Below are 18,001 nucleotides of genomic sequence, written 5' to 3'. Positions count from 1 at the left end.
TGCCCCTCCGATTAAACACTGGCCCCGTCTTTGCCTGCACGCAAGCAAGCTTTACCTTTAAATATCCCAATTAAAATAATTCCTATGAATTATTAGCACAAAATCTGTCCCGAGTAGGCCTAAGGATATTTGATGGGGAAGAGACATGAAACAAAATCATTTGGTTTTTCCTGCAGAAAAAGTGCCATGATTAAAATTTTATTCAGGACTTTCCCACAAATGCAAGCGTATTCTCTACATGCTAAATTTCTACGGGTCAGTGACAACGCGCTAAACTAAACATACAGATATTTGTAAGAAAACACTCCTGCTGATGTAAAGTTAAATCTTCATTAATACATTTAAAAAGTAGATATGACATGCCTTTTGAAATCAAAAATACAAAAAGAGTCCTTATTTTAAGGATTTTTTTAAGCTGCATGTACTGTACACCCCATTGTACAATAATAAACTGGTAATGCACAAATGAACCGGGTCTCTATCAACACCTACATCCTCAGCATCACCAAGCTGGTTAGAAAACAACCCTTCAGAACACAAACGGGTCAGACCCCACAAAGCTGGGCCAGGTCAGATGGAGCTTTGGGTCTTTCATGGGTTGGTTCTAGTTCTGTTGGTGTCACTGTGGATGGATATTCTGGCCTGGCCCAAGGTTTAGATGACCGCTGGTGTTAACAGGACCTTAATGAGCTGACAAAACCAGGTCACTGGACCATAAACACATATGGGAGCTAACAGTCTTCTGACCGAGTCTGCATGGTGGGGAACTACAATAACTGAACAGCAGATCTTTACCTCTCAATAACAATGACAACTTTTGGTGAATAAAACCAAACCATGTTTTTTTTTTTCTCATCTTTTAAGATTTGGAAGATAAAAATACAAAAAGACTAGATCCTTTGGATCACATGGACTATATAACTCCCTCTTCCCCCCCTCAAAACTGGAAAACACTTTACATTCATAGTCAATACACTCAATAACAACACTGCTGACTCGATCTGATCTGTTAGTCTGGTTCTAGTGAGTCTCTACAGAGAGAGGAGAGGCTGGAGGCCAAAAGGGGCAGCCTAGGGGCTGGCATGACGAGCTTCCAGAATTTGATTGTCTCTGGACGTCTTTACATTGTAGAGGAAGATAAAAGACTGTTTGGACTGGGGAGGAAGGGTAGTATGGCACCATTGATGCGCATCCATCAGCAGGGCTGGGGAAGCCTCTCTGGGATCATGGTCCATGAGAGCTGACTGGAGGAGATGAGGGTTTGGGGTCCACTAGAACTAATACATCCTGGTCTACAGCTCTCCAAAAGCCAGGACAGAGACACATTCAGTCATAAACCTCTGCCTCGACATTAATATACTTCAACTGCACTTAGAAGAAAAAGGCTTTAAAAAGTACACAAGTAAAAATCAATTCATAAAAGTGAAACATTCTACATGGCAGATGTGGGTCGAGAAGAACAGTGAGACATTCCATCCCCTTCCAGTGCCCTCGCACCTCAGGTGACACTGTCCACCTCAGGTGACACTGTCCACCTCAGGTGACACTGTCCACCTCAGGTGACACTGTCCACCTCAGGTGACACTGTCCACCTCAGGTGACACTGTCCACCTCAGGTGACACTGTCCACCTGGAACTGAGGAGAATGTTGGCAGCTCAGAATTCTGGTGTTGCCAGCCGTCACCTGGTTACTGAGAGCTCTGGGATGTCCCCCTCTACCCACTGAGACAGATGTCATCTGTACTGATCTGGTATAGCTGGATAAAAACTTACAGATTATAGGAACATTGTATAGAACAGTAACTGGAGGTTCACACGAAAGCCCAAGAGTACAGCTTCCTAAATGACCGGTTACACAAAGCAGATATCTACAGCACAAAAAAGCAGAAATTAACCGTTTTCTTTTTTTATGTGTTTGTGTAAAACCTCCAAGCCAAACTGACACCATTCCGGATCTGTTGTTAAATCCAATCCACTAAATCTAAGCCCCCTGCCCTTACCACTCAATTAAACCTTTGAATACTATGCACCATAAACAGAAGGTCAGGATCAATTCTTCATGATCTGACAAGAAAATGGGACCCTAGTCTCTTAACATCTCCATGTAGTAACGGAGAGGAGGAACCAGTTCAGATTGTGTAGATATTTAGCAGGATCAAGGCTGTTCAAGGGAACAACTGTTTAAGAGGCTCTAGAACAGAAGACAGAGGAATGCATCATGAGGTCCTAACACTACAGGGTAAAAGGTGGCAAAATCCTCCGAAATAGGAGCCCAACCAGATAAACAGCTACACAAAAACAAGCCATACGTGTGCCAACGGAGTGTCCAGTATGTAGAGCACCAGAGAACTGGGTCTGGAGCCAGAGGGGAGGGGGTCTGGAGCCAAAGGGGAGGGGTCTGGAGCCAGAGGGGAGGGGTCTGGAGCCAGAGGGGAGGGGTCTGGAGCCAGAGGGGAGGGGTCTGGAGCCAGAGGGGAGGGGTCTGGAGCCAGAGGGGAGGGGTCTGGAGCCAGAGGGGAGGGGTCTGGAGCCAGAGGGGAGGGGTCTGGAGTCAGAGGGTCTCGGGCCAGTGTGTGAGATCATCCTCTTCTTCTGGTGAGACGGTCAGCCCATACAGACAGCACCTGGTGCAGCGGGTGGAGGGGGCTGTGTAGGACCCGGCAGCCAACCAATGGGACAGGAGGAGTCCTTCACAGTCTCCCTAAAAGTTTGTGATTTGGGTCTATACAGTTAAAAATTCTTGCTTTGAAAAAATGTCCTTTTTTTCCTCTCAAGTTGCTTTAAATGCAAGTATGCAGGACAAAGAAATGCAGGAACATCATAGGTTTAGAGAAAAGGCTAAAATATCAAGAGCAATGGCAATGTCTGTAGCAGGTGTTCCAAAGGGGCTCTGTACAGCGTCTGTGAGGGAGGGGTCAGTCAGTTCTGGCGTCCGGGGGCAGCAGTCCTGCTTTACACCTCAGTCTGGGGGCAACAGGTCGTGCAGACGAAATCGCTCTCTGACGTGTGGGCGCACATCTTCGTTCTGGTAGGGGAACAAACAGCCAAGTGGTCAGGTACAACTATAGAATAATGATTGATTCAGTATTGATTGGTACATTATGGATCCATATTTTGTGAGCTCCTACCAGCTCCACCAGCTTCTCCAAAAAGGGTACCAGCTTCAGCAGCTCACTGTCGCCTTTGTCCATGAACCAGCTCTCAATGGGGATGCCATTTGATAGCTATACACACACACACAAACACACAATTAGACAACTAGACAAATAGTCAGTTGGAGAACTAAACACCCAGGAAAAATATACTGCTACTAAACACCCAGGAAAAATATACTGCTACTAAACACCCAGGAAAAATATACTGCTACTAAACACCCAGGAAAAATATACTGCTACTACTGGAACAGAGCATGCGCGTGTGTGTCACTTAGTGTTTGACCTCTCAACCCCAGGGTAGATGCATAGTTCATGAGGGGTCACCTGATATGCGAAGGCTTGAGGTGAGTTGTCTATGATGATGGTCTTGGACAAGTCTCGTCCCAGGATGTTGAGGTCTTTGATGTAGTTGCCCTGCACGCAGACACAGTGCTCTCGGAACAAGCGGTGTCTTCAGTTACAGCCACAACAACCGAGACAGAAGTAGAGGAAAAAAAAAGAAAAAAAAAATCAATGACCTGGTTCAGGGACATTTATCAATAATGTAGCTAAACCACAACTCTGACACCTGAATATCACCTGGACATAACATGTGATTCAACACCTGCTCCAGCCACACACACACACCTAACCAACTGCTTCTTGGGGTCCAGGATGTTGAGCAGTTTGTCTGCGTACACCTTCTTCGAGGCTGTGAAGAGGATGATCTGTAAGACAAACACACACAGGGATGAAGGTGTCGCCACACCACCACCAGCTCCTCTTTTCAAATGAAGGAACGTGAAATCAGGATCCGACCTCGTAGATCTGCGACATGCGCTCCAGGAACTCTCTGAAGAAAGGCCGCAGACGCACGTACACCTGCAAACAAACAAGAGACAGCAAAACAAAGTTAAACGGTTCATTAAAATAAAGCCAATTACAAAACGTTCATACTCAAGCTGTGTTCTACCAATAACAGCTTATAGGAAGACAATGGGAAACTAAACTCAGGGCAGCACTGCCCCCTGCTGGCCAGGTTGCTCACTAGTAATGAAGTTGTTAGAAGACAAGCCTGTACCTGGTAGATGACATCCTGGAAGAGGACAGGGAAGGTAAGAGCTGCGTCGTCCAGCTCATTCAGACTACAGTGGACTAGCGTCTCATCCTGGAAGAACAGACAGAGATATGGGAAGGCAGGTAACAGACTGATATTGGCGAGGTTCTGAGAGGGTGGAGGTGAAGGTACTGACCAGGTCCAGAACCAGGGAGAACTCAGGCGTGCTCCGGGTCTTCAGAGGCAGTGCTGGCTTTCGGGTGAGCTGCTCCTCAGTCAGGGGAGGGACATGCTTGATGAAGAAGTAGCTGGACCGCAAGCAGAAACACAGAGGCCACATCATACACCAGCCAGGAAAACACACTAGCAACAAGCAGCACAGTCAACCAAGTACAGACATCCCCGATAACAAAAAATACACTTATTTGGGGAATTATTAGTACTTACGGGTCAAAGACCTCCCAGTCCTCCTCATAGGTGCCCTCTGCTGGGACAGTGGGCTGAATCTCCACATAACTCGCCTCTGGAGGCATACCAGGGGCTGGGCAGGATAGGGAGGGGTGGAGGAATGAGAGTTAGAAGAGAGTAAAGAATGAGGGAGAGAACAATAAGAATAGTTAAAACAGGTAATGCAAACTGAAGAAGTCTGTCATTAGACACGGATCAATTAACAATAATTAAATATTCCTTAAAACCTTACATCAATAGTAGGAAGGCATGATTCACCATAACTGCCATTCCCTGCTCACCTGTGAGGGGGGGCAGGTCAGCATCAGGCTCCATCTCCGCCTGTTCCGGGGCGGCCTCTGGAGGGTGGGGGGGCCGTAGGACCGGGGGGACAGGGGGGTACAGGGGTGTGGAGGTACAGACCTCAAGTGTGCATGTGGGCGTCTCCTCCACCTGTTCCATGTCCAGCTGCTTCACAATCTCTTCTGCCTCCACCGCTTGCCCCGGCGAATCAGAGCCTGATTGGGGGAAACCAATCAGGATTTGCCATGCACAGACCCCCCCCCACGAGGTATGGCGGATTGATGGGGTAGGAGACCGGATACAGTAAAAGGTAGAGTGGGGAAGGGTAGGATGCATATGTAGCGTAGGAGGACCGGGGAAGACTGGTGGGTGGGATGTATGGTAGACTAGAAGAACAGAGGAGATGTATATATATAGGACAGAAGGCAGGGTAGGTTAGGTTGAACAGTTGAGCTTGTCTCACCATTCTTATTGGCGGGTGAGAAGAAGTTGAAGACAGGGGAGAAGATGGTTCCCAGCAGGGTGGTTCTGGGGGGGCTGACAACTTCCACCTCCTCCAGCCTGCCGTTGACCTTCTCAGCCTTACTCCTGTCATGGTTGGTGGCCTCTGTGGCAGCAGGGGTTAAAGGTCAGCAGCAGCACATACTCCGTAAGAAGCGTTGTTGGGGAATAGCACATCCCAAAACACCCTGGGGTCCTGGCCTAAAATCCATGTTAGGACACCTGCCTATTAATGGGAGGAGCTTGAACATGAATGGTCTGAGGAGTCAGCATAAGAAAAGAAATGTAGTCTCACCTCCATTGACAGAGCCCCTCCTGCCCCCCCGGGCCATGGTCCTCCTGGGGGGGTCACCACCCTGTGGTGTGGAGGTGATCAAGTTGTTGTCCACATCACAGTGGAGCCGTGTTCTCTTAGCAGAGTTCTCCTGCTCCACCTGAGAGAGAGAGCCGAAAGAGAGAGAGGAAGAGAGCGAAAGAGAGGGAGAGCGAGAGACAGACGGATCGAGAGAGAAGGGAAACTCTGAGCCTGGCTAAAATTAGCCCCCAGTCAAAGTCCTTGCCAGGCAGCTGCATTCCGCCACACATTTCTCGGTAACATGACACTGTCTCCTGACAAACAGTAGATTTACATGGTAAACGTAGGGCTAAATCGGGAGTGGTCAGCCAACGTAGACTTACGTAACACCAGCCTTGCATGTCACACCGTGTACAGTACACAGGTTAACTGCTACAATGGGCCGGTCAAAGCTCAACTTTGGCCTTGTTCCAATAGTATAACTGCAGCCTTCCTTCATTCACTGAGGCAATGTCTGATCTCACATGAGATAGTTTAAAGCATGTGCTCTTCCTCTGTACAGGTGTTGCTATCCCAGATTAGATGGTGAAGGCTTGGGGGGGGGACAGAGGGTGGTGGGGAAGGGGCTCACCTTGACAGCATTTCCTCTGATAAACTTCTTGATGGTGGACAGAAGTCCCCTCCCCCCACTGGGGGACGTGTCCTCCTCCACTTCAGAGTGCCTCCTCTTGGTCCTGGAGGGGCGTGCCGCATGGGCGGGGTTAGGCTGCTGAGAAGCCTTGCGCATTCTCAGCCTCATCGTCTTAGCAGTCACATGCAAGACTGGGAGGGGGAGGGGGGGGGAGAAAGAGAGCGAGCAAGAGTGTAAAGATTTGTTAACTTTGTCACAAAACTAGCAGAGTACTATGGTTTTAGACCAGTTACCAGTGGACATGGCGCTCAACTACTATACTCAAGGTCAACTCAATGGAATGGGATAGAAACTCAATAGAGTAGAAAACTTGAACGCAATCGACGCACACACACGGAAAAAGTACTGGTCTTGCACAAACACAGAAAAAGCACTGGTCCAGCACACAGAGCGTGCAGCAGCAAAACATCTGGTTGTGTTCAGGATCCCATTTCCTTCACTATATGGTTCACCAATGCACCCCCCCCCCCCCTCCTCACAACACTAACCCAGCCTCAACTGTGCCACGGCCCTGCTCCAACACTTTAAACATGCTCTTTTCCGTTCTCAGTGCCCTAATAGGAACCTGTGCCTTCCCACACCATCCACCCTCTGGGGGCGTCTCTGCTCAAACTGAAACCTGACTAGATGGATGAAAGTCTGTGCAGACAAGCTCATTAACAAACCCCAGCCAGGGAGAACTATTCTTGTTGGCCCCATCCTACCAACCAGTGCAGTTACATAAGAACAACTGGCTGAAAATGTGTTCAGGCATGTCCTGGACCTGTCAGATTCCGTGCCAGAAAAACACACTTACACTTACAGAAGGACTGTGCGTGTGTGCTACTCTAGCTGTCCAGCTCCACCACCCATTGCATCGTTCTACACTACATCTGGTTTGTATCAGAACAGGGTTGAAACACAAGAGACCATTTAAAAAATATCCTGTATTAAATGTGCCCACAGGCCAGAATAAGCAGGATGTACAGAGCAGATGTATGCCCTCCTGTTGAGGCACTGACAACATCTACCTCTGCCAGGTCGGCAGCAGTGCTGTGGAAAGACACCCAGCTGGGTCTCAAAAGTCCACAATGTGGAACAAACAACCAACACGTCGTGGATTAGAAACATTCCTGTAATTAGATAGGCTGGAATGTCACTTAACTATCCTGTCAGCGGTGCTGTGTAGCCAACTCTTGAGCTTTGTTGAGAAAGTGAGTGTCATATCGAGCCAATTTAACCAGCTCCCCTCGTCAGGTATGCTGGCTGCAGGAGCTGACAACGACCATGGCATTACAGAAAACAACAATGCGACGTCCACTGCTAATAAAACATTATTGGTAGCCAACAACATGCAAAAGTGTTTGATAAAACCAAAATTCGATCGTTAAGTTAATTAGTAAGCCACTGAAGTAGCCGCTTTCAACATACTGAAGAATGCATGCACATCGCATAAACTGAGCGGGAAAAGAAAGGAGACCTTTTTTGCCTGCGCCCAGGTAGCAAATGGGCCAAACTAAATTATTAGCTGACATTAGAAACTCTTGTAGCAAGCGGCCTAGCTGTTATATTATATTCAGTCTTAAGATGTCCCACTCATTAAACTTGCGTTTGACATGGTTAGTTAGCTAGCTATGCATCGGATCCGTACCTTCCAGCATTTAGCCATGACCGTCTGTCTGCAGCTTGCCGTTCAGCAAGGCTAGGCTACCGAGCTAGTCGATTAACTGCATTAGATAAAGGTAGTAGGTAATACCATGGTTAACAAATACCTTGTGAAATAAATCAACTATGAACAGCAAAAGCAATCTTAAAATGATACTTTGAACACGTTAGCTAGAGAATGACATAGCCATGAACTACCAAACTAATTAGCTGGCTAATAGCTTGGGTCCGGGAATGTCCATTGCATTGCTGGAATGCTGCTGTAAAGCTCGCACTAGTGGAACGTTCCCTGGGTTGTTATGATGGTAACAACCAGTCGTTTGCCACCCAACTAAATAAAATGACAGTCTCCTACAGCAGTAAAAGTACGAGAGGATGTGATCATTTAGTAGTTAGAGATTATACATATTATTAGCGACCAACACCGAGTCGTTGGAAACCAAATGTTTCAGGGACTAGCCTGATCCAAGGAGGCCATGAATTTTTGCGAACGCGTTAGGTTAGCTAGATAGCCAACAATAGCTAAACAGAGCGTGAAGCTTAGCAGACATGCCTGAATATCAAAGGAAAATATTTATTTGTACGTCATACACACCCCCTCATGTTAAAATCCTCACTTACTTTACAGTGCTCCGCAGTGCCTCTAAAGCGAAGGGACAGGTCGAGCAAACTGCTGCTGGTAGCCACGATGGGGGCAGCAGTCAGTTTTTTCTGTGATCCGACTTCTCTTCGTTCAGGGACCGTCTAAAAACTGATACTGCGATATGTAGCTAGTCGCCATTTCCCGCCTCCTTATCCACACACTGAAAACCAGATACCCGTATGCACACATGAACACACACCCCCTCCGACACTCGACGCACAAACATCACACACAACCTCTTGTCAGATAATAAGTAGCTTTAAAATTAAAGTGAAATACGTTTGACTACATAATTCGTGGCACAGTCACAATAAGTGTAGCGACGATATACTTTCCAAGGCTGAAGATGAAAACAATAATTACCCGACAAAATAAAGGTCCAAAACCTAACCAAATCGGTGTACCCATATACTTACTGTACCGTCTTCTCGGAGTCATCAACTCTACAATAAATCCCACTGGTACGCCTCATCTCGATCATATGCGTTTCAAACAACTAATACACATTCAAAAGAGCACAAAACGGTTTTAATAAATTATAAATCAAAAAGCATTTGAGGGATACATATAAGCAATTGATTGATTACTGTTACCAATGATTGATGACCATTATTAAGCATGATGATCTATGTTTACCATTAATTACCATGAAACAAGAAACCGAATCAAGACCACTTGTCCTACAGATCACAGTGACTGAACTACCAGCTGGATTTCTCTCCTGTCATTTGAAGGAAACGGATCACCCTGGCTGGCCTTGCCCATATGCGTCTCTGATTTGTACAATTTCCTTTTAATAAACAGAAGAAAACAAAGACACAATACATTCAATATGCCGCCCTTCAATATGAAATCTTTCTTTTAGAGCTACAAAAACAAATGATTTAATGCTCATGTATCTAAAATGCCACAGATAAGTTTGTACCTTATGTCCTACAGTATAAATGGAGACAGCTCCAACATGTAGACACCTGCTACCAACACTCCTTCATAAAAGCTAAAGTTCCAGAGTCATTTACCCAGAAGTGTACCTCGGTAAGTTTGTATGAGTATTGCTTGAAGCTTCAGTAAGTGGAGTGATGGTTAGGGGGGGGGGGGGGGTCTGAGGTTCATAAAGATTGCTAGTAGTGGTGATCATGCATGCAACATCAGCCCTCAGACCAACAGAATGCACACTTTGGAATATGAGGGCAGTCAGAGATGTTTCCTAACGGCACGCCAGATCCTTGGCATGGGGGGCCGGCCTCAAAACCAGCCAAGACACACCGGAGGAAACACCGAAGACTTTTAATTTCATTGACACATTTAAGATTAAACTAGTTTCAGCTCTCTATCAAGAACCATCTGTTCAGAATCAGAGAGAACATCTAGTCAGTTAAGGGAAAGTCAAGTCAAGGTGGAACACCAACAGAAGAAAAGCCCACAGATGTTATCAGGCTGAGCAGAGGAGAGGGGGCCAGACTTCTGGCCAGGTCAGAAACAGTCCCCTTATTTAGACATAAGAGACTTCGGACAGCTTCAGTCCAAAGTTAATTTAGCCAAGTAGGAAATGAAAGCCTTCATAATCAGACATAAACAGAAACTCATTATACAGTCCCACATTGCATACCTGTCATCTAGTTTGGAGCTTCCCTAGTGACAAATAACTTACAAAGCAAACAAAAACAAACATAAACACGCCATGAGCATCTGCAGATGTACCACAGGCATGAGCCTGGTCTTCATGTCTCTATCTGCAGTGCTGTAGGGTGGGAGGTTGCTACAGTTAACATCAGTTTCTTCAGAGGTGCCACATCCTGGAGGTCTTTAGGAAACTGTCATGAGATTTACATCCTAGTAAGAAGACTGTGGAAGGCGAGTCTAGGTGGTCAGAAGCCCCACCCCCAGCACAGGGGTGCACCAGCTCCTACACACAGGAAGTCCGGGGTCTTGCACACAGTTAAGTGTAGGGTCTAGAGGATGTCAATGGCCTGGTGTCTCTTCCCGTAGTCGACTGCACGGTCTCCCTGCATGTCCCGGTCTTCATCGTCTGGGAGTAGACCAACAAGGTAGAAAGAGGAGAAAGGGGGAAAAAAGACAACATACCATTATGTTGACTTTCCTCAGTGCTTAAAGTTCATAGGTCACCAGGGTTTTGCCATTATGGCTGCACACCAGCCATGATCCTTCTGGGTCCTGATCTTAGGATGTTTCTCTATTAAAGACACCTTGACTTCAGGAAGAACAGCAGCTGTATGGACTGAGATGGACTGGTTAGTCACTAGTAAGAAGCTGGTCAGATCATGCCTCATAGTACAGCTTCAGCTGGTCCAGATGGATGGCAGGGTTACAGTGATGGCATGGCGCACTTGAGGCTGTTTAGCCAGTTATGTGACACGTACATAGTGTATACTCTACCACAGCTGGAGAGAGAGATAGTGATCGGACACTGACAACTGGGTGGGGCCCAGCCACAGGAAGCACAGGCAAGCAGGGAGACAGCTGGATGGAACATGCATATACTCACAGAACCCTGAGACTCTGGGTTAGGGCTGGGGACAGGGTCAAATTGGATTAGGGCAAGTAAGGGTGGGTTTACGGTCGAGAGTGGGTTTGGAGTGGGTGGCGGGTTCAGGGTGCTGTGAGCAAGGGTGAAGGTGGCAGCCTAGAACTGATGCAGGGAGAGGCAGCAGGAGTGGAGGGGGGAGTTGGTGAGATCAGATGGCTGGAGACCCCCCGGGCTCACCTTGGACGTCTTCCTCCCCTCCATCACCATCCTCTTCCTCATTGTAGGCCAGCTCGGCCTGCTTGTCAGCCTCGTACTCACCCACGTTCCCGTCGTCCCCATTGTAGTCCGCCAGCTTAGAGCCGTGCTGGGGATCTACCGGGGACTCGTTCTCATCAAAGAAGCGGCCTGCAGAGGCAGAGAAGGGCCCCGTCAGGACGGAGGGATGCAGAGAGAAAGGGAGGGATGGAGAGAGAGGACAGAATGGAGGAGGAAGGGCAAATCATAAAAGGGAAAGAAGAGTAGAGGAGTGAGGAGAAGAGTAGAGGAGTGAGCAGAGAGTAAGACAAAAAAGAAAGAAACGGGGATTTAACAGATGGAGCCCGTCAGGAAGGGAGGTAGGAAACAGAGAGAGAGAGAGAGAGGGGGGGGAGGGGGGTAGATACTTCCCATAAGTTGGGAGGAGAAGAAACTGGATAGAACACCAGACCTGGACAAGCTGAGGTTTTTATGACAAACCAAAGAGAAATGGTGGAGAGAGAGGAAGAAGGTAGCGGAGGGGGGTGTGCGGAGGAGAAAAATGCGGGAGGAGGAGGGAGGCTGGATGAGAGGAGGAGAAATGCAGCAGTGTAGGGGCAGCAGAGCTGAAGCCAGGCAGCAGCAGTAGCAGCACCATGAGACCCAGACCTCTCCTCAGCTCCAGTCCGCTCCTCTTCATTATCTCCAGTGTGCTCAGTTAGCCCCCCTACCCACCCACCTCCAGGGATACTGATACTCACTCTGGCGGTGCCGAGACGCCTCTGCGGGCAACTGGTCCCTGGCACGCCTAGGCTCTATGGGGTTGGGCACCTGGGCAGGGTTGGGGGGCAGGCCCACACCCCTGGCCTGGACATTCCCCCCCTTAACATGGTCAGGAGCTGAGAAGAGGAGAGGGGAGAGATGGAGGAGGAGAGTGAGCTATTACAGAGTTTTCTACTTGAATGAGCCCTTTCACATGGCTGCTCCAAACACGCATGTTTCGCAGTCATAAGGGAGGAAAAAAAAGAATGATGAATCACCTTACAAACTGAACGTCTGCCAAAGAGAGCAGAGAGGAGAGCCAGGGAGCGATACTGCTTTCTCTCTGCTCCCTCCATTTTCAAGACAAACATTCCTCCTCACAGCAGGATGCTTTATGGCAACAGGAGAAAAGCTGACAATTGGCCAAAAGTGGTGAAGGGCAGGGCCTTTGCTGTACAGAGCCAATGGGAGCTCAGAACAGCCTGACATACAGAGATTCAACTATTCCAAAGACTGTCAGGTTCTCAGGATGGAACTGGACCAGGGGTTTTATGAATCTTCTGCCTTGTCTGAGAAATATTCCAGTCTCCTCTATAAAGCAGAGTATATCGATACAGTAGAGTACAATAGAGCCGTGTGTGTTTATACCTTGACGTTGTTTGTGTATGTACATGAGCTGTGTGTGTGTGTTTACCCTGGAGCTGTCGGTTCTGCTCTCCTAGCTCGTCTGCCTGGATGGCTACAGCCTTGTTGTCTTCATCAAACAGCACCGGTCTGTCTGCCACTGCCGGGGGAGGCTGCTGCTGCAGAGGGTGGCCAGCAGGGGGCACCACCACCACCCTGTCCCTCTCTGGCTGCAGATCAGGGAGGTCCAGAACCACAGGCCTCACTGCTCCATCATCTACCCCTGCCCGTACCCTATCCCCAGTCTCCACCTCAGGATCTGGCTCCAAGACGTGGTTCTGGGTGATGGCTGGACGCTTTAAGGCTGGAAGAAGGGAGGAGGAGGTTGAAGGAGCGAGGCAGAGAAAGAAAGAGAAAGCAAGAGATGAAAGGGGAGATACATTAGTCATGAATTGACTTTCTTGCACTAGCCTTGTAGCTGAGACCTAGAGACCAGCTGACTCACCGAAATGCACATCTTCTATCTTCCCCACCTCGCTGTCCTCAATGCCAGGCATGCCAGCATCACTGCCAGGCTTGCCCAGGTCCTCTGGTGGGGCAGCAGGACAAGCACATACAGACAGGAGACATGGGGTGAACTTGAACACAAAACTCACATACATGATATATGTAGATAATATCTAGACATCATAATACTTTAATGATTTGGTGCCCCTCACACCATTTGGTGTGATGCATTACAGGTGGTGTTCCTGCAGTACCTTTCAGATCTGGGCTGTCATGTTGGAGGGTTACCACCGTGTGGCGCTCCGCTGCAGCCTCCACCTTTGCCCCTGCATCAGCAGTCCCTGCTGCCTTCCTGCTGCTCAGAGCACTCTGAGGGAGGAGACAGGAGATTGAGAAATGAAGTAGTGGGAAAAGAGAGAGAGAGATGAAAGAATAAAGGGAGAGCGTGGGTAATAGGGATGAATGGGACAGGGAGAGGGGAAAGGGGGGAGGGGAAAGGACATCCAGAGGAGAATGATGAAAGGCTGAAACATTTACTGCTGTGCCAGCAAAACCACACTCATACTATAACTGGACACCAATCTGCCCCTTCAGGACATAATGGACTGCTGTTATTGGCTGACACCACCAGGGGGCCGGGGAGAGCCACAACAGTTTCCTGCAAGCATCTCCTTTATAAACAAGTCTAACGAGCTCTAGAGGCATCCCACCACCACAATCGTCTTCATTACTCACCTGTCTCAGCTTGGATGCTTCCTCCTCCAGGCTTTTCTTCATCTCTTCATATTCGTTCTTCTGTTGGGCCATTTGTCTCCCACACTGCAAACTGTTTAAACACACACACACGTCATGCTCAGCCTGGTCAAGCTTACCACAGAGTAGAAATATCTCTGGGGGAGGAATGTGAATTGGATCTGCTGTACCTTTCATACTCCAGCCTCCTCTCCAGGGTGGTGCTGTTCTTCCTCACCTCCCTCAACTGCTCCTCCTGCTTCATAAACTCCTGCTTCAGCTCCTTCAGCTGCTCTGTGGGCCACAACAAACACACACATGCGGTTGGCTTTGGGTGTCCACTGTGTGAGCTAGTGTGCCAGCGCCCCCTGTTGGCTAGGCAGTGATATCAACTCTCACCTTTGAGCCTCTGGATCTCTGTCATCTGAGATGTGATGTCACTCTGCAACTTTATCTGATGAGAGAGGGAAAAGGATGGTAGGAAGAGAGAGGGAAGAGGATAGTAGGAGGAGAGAGGGAAGAGGGTGGGAGAGGAGGAGAGAGGAAAGAGGATGGGAGAGGAGGAAAGAGGGAAGAGGAAGAGAGAGGGAAGAGGATGGGAGAGGAGGAGAGGGAAGAGGGGAGAGAGGGAAGAGGATGGGAGATGAGGGAAGAGGATGGGAGAGGAGGAGAGAGGGAAGAGGATGGGAGATGAGGGGAGAGGATGGGAGAGGAGGAGAGAGGGAGGAGGATGGTGGGAGGAGGATGGGAGAGGAGACAGGGAAGAGGATGGGAGAGGAGGAGAGAGGGAAGAACTTTAGTAGAGTGAAGCGTTACACACCTTCAACTTAACAAGCTACAACTCTGGTCACGTTGGTGTGAATGTCTCAAAATAGGTTACAGGTGATGAACAGCCAACAAGATGGTTAAACTGGGTGGACATGACTGTTCATCAGGGAGCAGCTGAGCCGGGAGCATCTGCCGGCTAACCCCACTGAGGTGATGAGGGAAGGAGTGTGTGTGTGAGTGTGTGTGTGCTGGTCCTGAGGGACCAGTGGTCCTCAGCTGTGTAAGATCTAAGCTGGGCCTCTATAATGAGATCTGCAGGAAGCTCAAGCTGCACTAGGCTGCACCCCCATACTGTCCTCAAAGAGGCTGAGAGAGAGAGAGAGAGAGAGACACTATGGTTGTTAATGAAGCAGAAAGCTCACAGGAGAGCTGTGACAGTAATTACAGCTTCAGTGTCATCCACTGTGAAGATAACAGCTTCATTCTGTCACATTCCCTGAACTGAGGCAGAGCAGTGCCCTCTAAGAACAGCACAGTGTTTCCCACACAGACTCATTTGTGGCGGTGCGCCACAGAATCAACACCGGACGCCACATATTGCGTTTCATAAAACATTTTTATTTATCACTATTTATGTTCAAACACGTAGCGTATTCGTTCAGCTGCATTTCTTTTCCCTGCTCTCCCTCTGTCTCAGTGTCACTCACGCGTCTTTCTCACATACACACACAGTCACAACGTCAGCATACGTTAGCAACGATGCATACCTACGCCTTTCTAGTAAGACCGACAGCTAGTACCTTTGCTAAAGGTCTAGGAAAGTTGAGGCTACTTTTCGCACCCCACCCCCCCCGCCACAAATAGCTTTTGAATCTGTGGGAAACACTTCAGCACACAAACAGTGAGGAAGGAAGAATAGAGAAGACTAGAAGAGGGGGGCCGAGTTAAGGAAAGACAGATCCACAGACAGGGCCAGAGAGACTTGAGGGATTGAAAGGAACCCACCAGAACAGAGCAAAGGGGAGTCCATGCCTACAGACACACCCTGTCCTGTCCCTGTGCTTGCAGCTGTTGACACAGGAGAGCGAAATGCTCTCGCGGGACACCTTTGCACTGGTTGACCTGAATGCTGGCACACCTGAGCCGGATCCTGCAACAGGTTTCTCCAGGAAGTAACCTAACTACATTCCCAGAAAGGCTTGGGAGTGTAGACCTACACCTACAATGTCACATTGTAGACTCTGAGGCACACCCAAACTCAATCTGTACACACCTCTGTTCTTACAGACTACTGGTCTACACAGACCAGTGTTGACATCCCCAGCCACATGTTATTAGTGTGTCATTGTATTCTGGGGCGCCGTATAGGGCGGAAAAGTTATGACGATTCTAAAGGCCCCTGACTGACATGGGCCCCTAAAATTGAAAAACTAATATAAATGATAAACTTTTATTTTTTTTCCCCCATGGGGCCCAAAATTCCTGGCGGTGCCCCTGAGTATACTGTACAGGATTACTTTAATCCTACTCTCTTACCTTTTCATCTGTAAACTTCTTGACGAGGACCTCGCGAGCCTGCAGCTTGCCCTCGAGCATGCTGTTGTCGCCATCCTTCTTATCAATCTGTTTCCGGTGCGTGTCCACCTGCACCATCAGCTCTGAGTTGCGCTTCTCCAGTCTGCTGCGCGCCGCGTCCGTGCGTTTCACCTGCGTCTGTACTTCCAATAGCTCGTCCAGCAGCCGTCCGTTCTTGTTGGAAACGGTCCAGTAGTTGAAAGACAGTATACCGATAATCACCATTAACGCAATGAGGACGAGGGACGGGAGACGGCCTCCCCGTCGGTTTGCGCCAAAACCAACCATCTCTGAATCTGTCTTGCTAATTAAACTAGCAAAGATGCTCTCCTACTGCACTGGTAACGTTAGATAATTCCAGATGTGAATTTGGCTGACATGCCGTATTGCTGCGGCAAAAATTTAAGATGATAAATTCCACCAAAATTGGCTGCTACCAGTTCAGCATTTTTTCTGTTCTCAGGCGACAGAAGCACCACGAAACAAAAAACGTCCTCTTCCTTCCGTACAGTTGTCTCGCTCTTGTTTGCATTCATCCAATGCGCTGCTTGTCAGTGCAACCGCAGCGACGTGGCCTAGCTGTGAACACAGCAAACGTAGGCAAGCATTGGCGTTAGCTTCTAGCAACTTTAGCAATAAACACAACGCATTGAATGCTATTATTATTTTGGACAATTACACGCTCTGGTATACGCATATATATCTAGCTAGCTCGTAGGTAGTAAATGATTGGCTGAGCAAATTATATGCGTTGGTTGGTTGCTGCTGCTCAGCAAGCAGACCTGACAAAACAAACTGGCTAGCTGGTAAATAGTAAGCTAACCTGTACATAACTAGCTTCGGCAAACACAAAGCATTCATAATAAATACATATTGCATAAAAACATGTTTTGCGAACCTCACAATGGATTCTGGTATCTAACAGGCTGTCCAATACAGCAGTTATTACCATCCGACCTCAGCCAAGACTTGAAATCGATGTTGGCTAGCGCTATTCTAGGTTGCTAGTTCTGTCTGTACAGTAGTATGATATCCAAGGTCTCTTCATTGTCCGAAGGAAGGGCAACATGTGTATTAACAGATACACAGCTCAACTGACAAAAAATGTTAGGTCTGCAACGTTGTGCCCCGCTAACATTGTTGGTTAACGTTACTTAGCTAGCCAAGACTAGTGCGTCCTCGGCTTCGTTGGAGACAATCCTCCTGTGTTGTCTCTTTTTCACGGCAAATGTGGGAAAGCTGCGGAGTGCAGGCGTCGTGGTGATAACAAATATAACATGACCTATTTATTTTATGGGATTACGGCCACATATCTAATATAATTCATAAAGTTCTGAATGTTAAAGTCTACCAACTGGCTCTTCTAAAGACAAAACCATACAGCCACAGCGTACAAAATACTAGTTGAATTGACAGTGGGATTATCCAATCGTGCTAAAGCTCCACCGTATGGCACATACACATATGGGAATCCTATTGGTTGTTTCAGATAACGAGTTTATGGGGACATTTCTTTTGCAATCCGGACACAGACGGCGTGGATGGAGGGCGGAGTTAAAACTCGGTTGCACTGTAAAGGGTCTAGTTCATGCCGAT

The 18,001-nt window shown here is 48.1% G+C and overlaps 2 protein-coding genes across 4 annotated transcripts; both read right to left on the bottom strand.

Moving 5' to 3' along the window:
- Positions 1 to 159: 159 nt before the first annotated feature.
- ctdspl2b (CTD (carboxy-terminal domain, RNA polymerase II, polypeptide A) small phosphatase like 2b) lies at positions 160 to 9,102 on the bottom strand. Of its 2 annotated transcripts, XM_084682119.1 has the most exons (14): positions 9,079 to 9,102; positions 8,694 to 8,875; positions 6,369 to 6,559; positions 5,738 to 5,876; positions 5,405 to 5,548; positions 4,941 to 5,156; positions 4,639 to 4,732; positions 4,388 to 4,499; positions 4,216 to 4,302; positions 3,954 to 4,016; positions 3,783 to 3,862; positions 3,480 to 3,606; positions 3,129 to 3,224; positions 160 to 3,025 (listed from the first exon to the last, which is right to left on the bottom strand). In XM_084682119.1, exons 3-14 carry the CDS (start codon positions 6,534 to 6,536, stop codon positions 2,960 to 2,962), a joined length of 1,392 nt encoding a protein of 463 aa, XP_084538245.1. In that variant the 5' UTR covers positions 6,537 to 6,559; positions 8,694 to 8,875; positions 9,079 to 9,102; the 3' UTR covers positions 160 to 2,959. The 2 variants fall into 2 exon arrangements, with proteins under 2 accessions (XP_084538245.1, XP_084538246.1); XM_084682120.1 differs by lacking the exon at positions 9,079 to 9,102 and having other exon boundaries at positions 8,694 to 8,999.
- Positions 9,103 to 9,221: 119 nt separating this feature from the next.
- golm2 (golgi membrane protein 2) lies at positions 9,222 to 17,803 on the bottom strand. Of its 2 annotated transcripts, XM_084682117.1 has the most exons (11): positions 17,304 to 17,803; positions 16,367 to 16,984; positions 14,462 to 14,516; positions 14,254 to 14,356; positions 14,066 to 14,156; positions 13,585 to 13,699; positions 13,329 to 13,412; positions 12,894 to 13,187; positions 12,199 to 12,336; positions 11,441 to 11,608; positions 9,222 to 10,744 (listed from the first exon to the last, which is right to left on the bottom strand). In XM_084682117.1, the coding sequence occupies exons 2-11, from the start codon at positions 16,691 to 16,693 to the stop codon at positions 10,668 to 10,670; spliced, it is 1,452 nt and encodes a 483-aa protein (XP_084538243.1). In that variant the 5' UTR covers positions 16,694 to 16,984; positions 17,304 to 17,803; the 3' UTR covers positions 9,222 to 10,667. The 2 variants fall into 2 exon arrangements, with proteins under 2 accessions (XP_084538243.1, XP_084538244.1); XM_084682118.1 differs by lacking the exon at positions 11,441 to 11,608.
- Positions 17,804 to 18,001: the final 198 nt, after the last annotated feature.

Source organism: Hypomesus nipponensis, chromosome 19 (assembly GCF_054491055.1).
Source record: "Hypomesus nipponensis isolate SF chromosome 19, ASM5449105v1, whole genome shotgun sequence".
Classification (NCBI taxonomy): domain Eukaryota; kingdom Metazoa; phylum Chordata; class Actinopteri; order Osmeriformes; family Osmeridae; genus Hypomesus; species Hypomesus nipponensis.
This window is presented reverse-complemented; position numbering and strand designations above follow the sequence as displayed.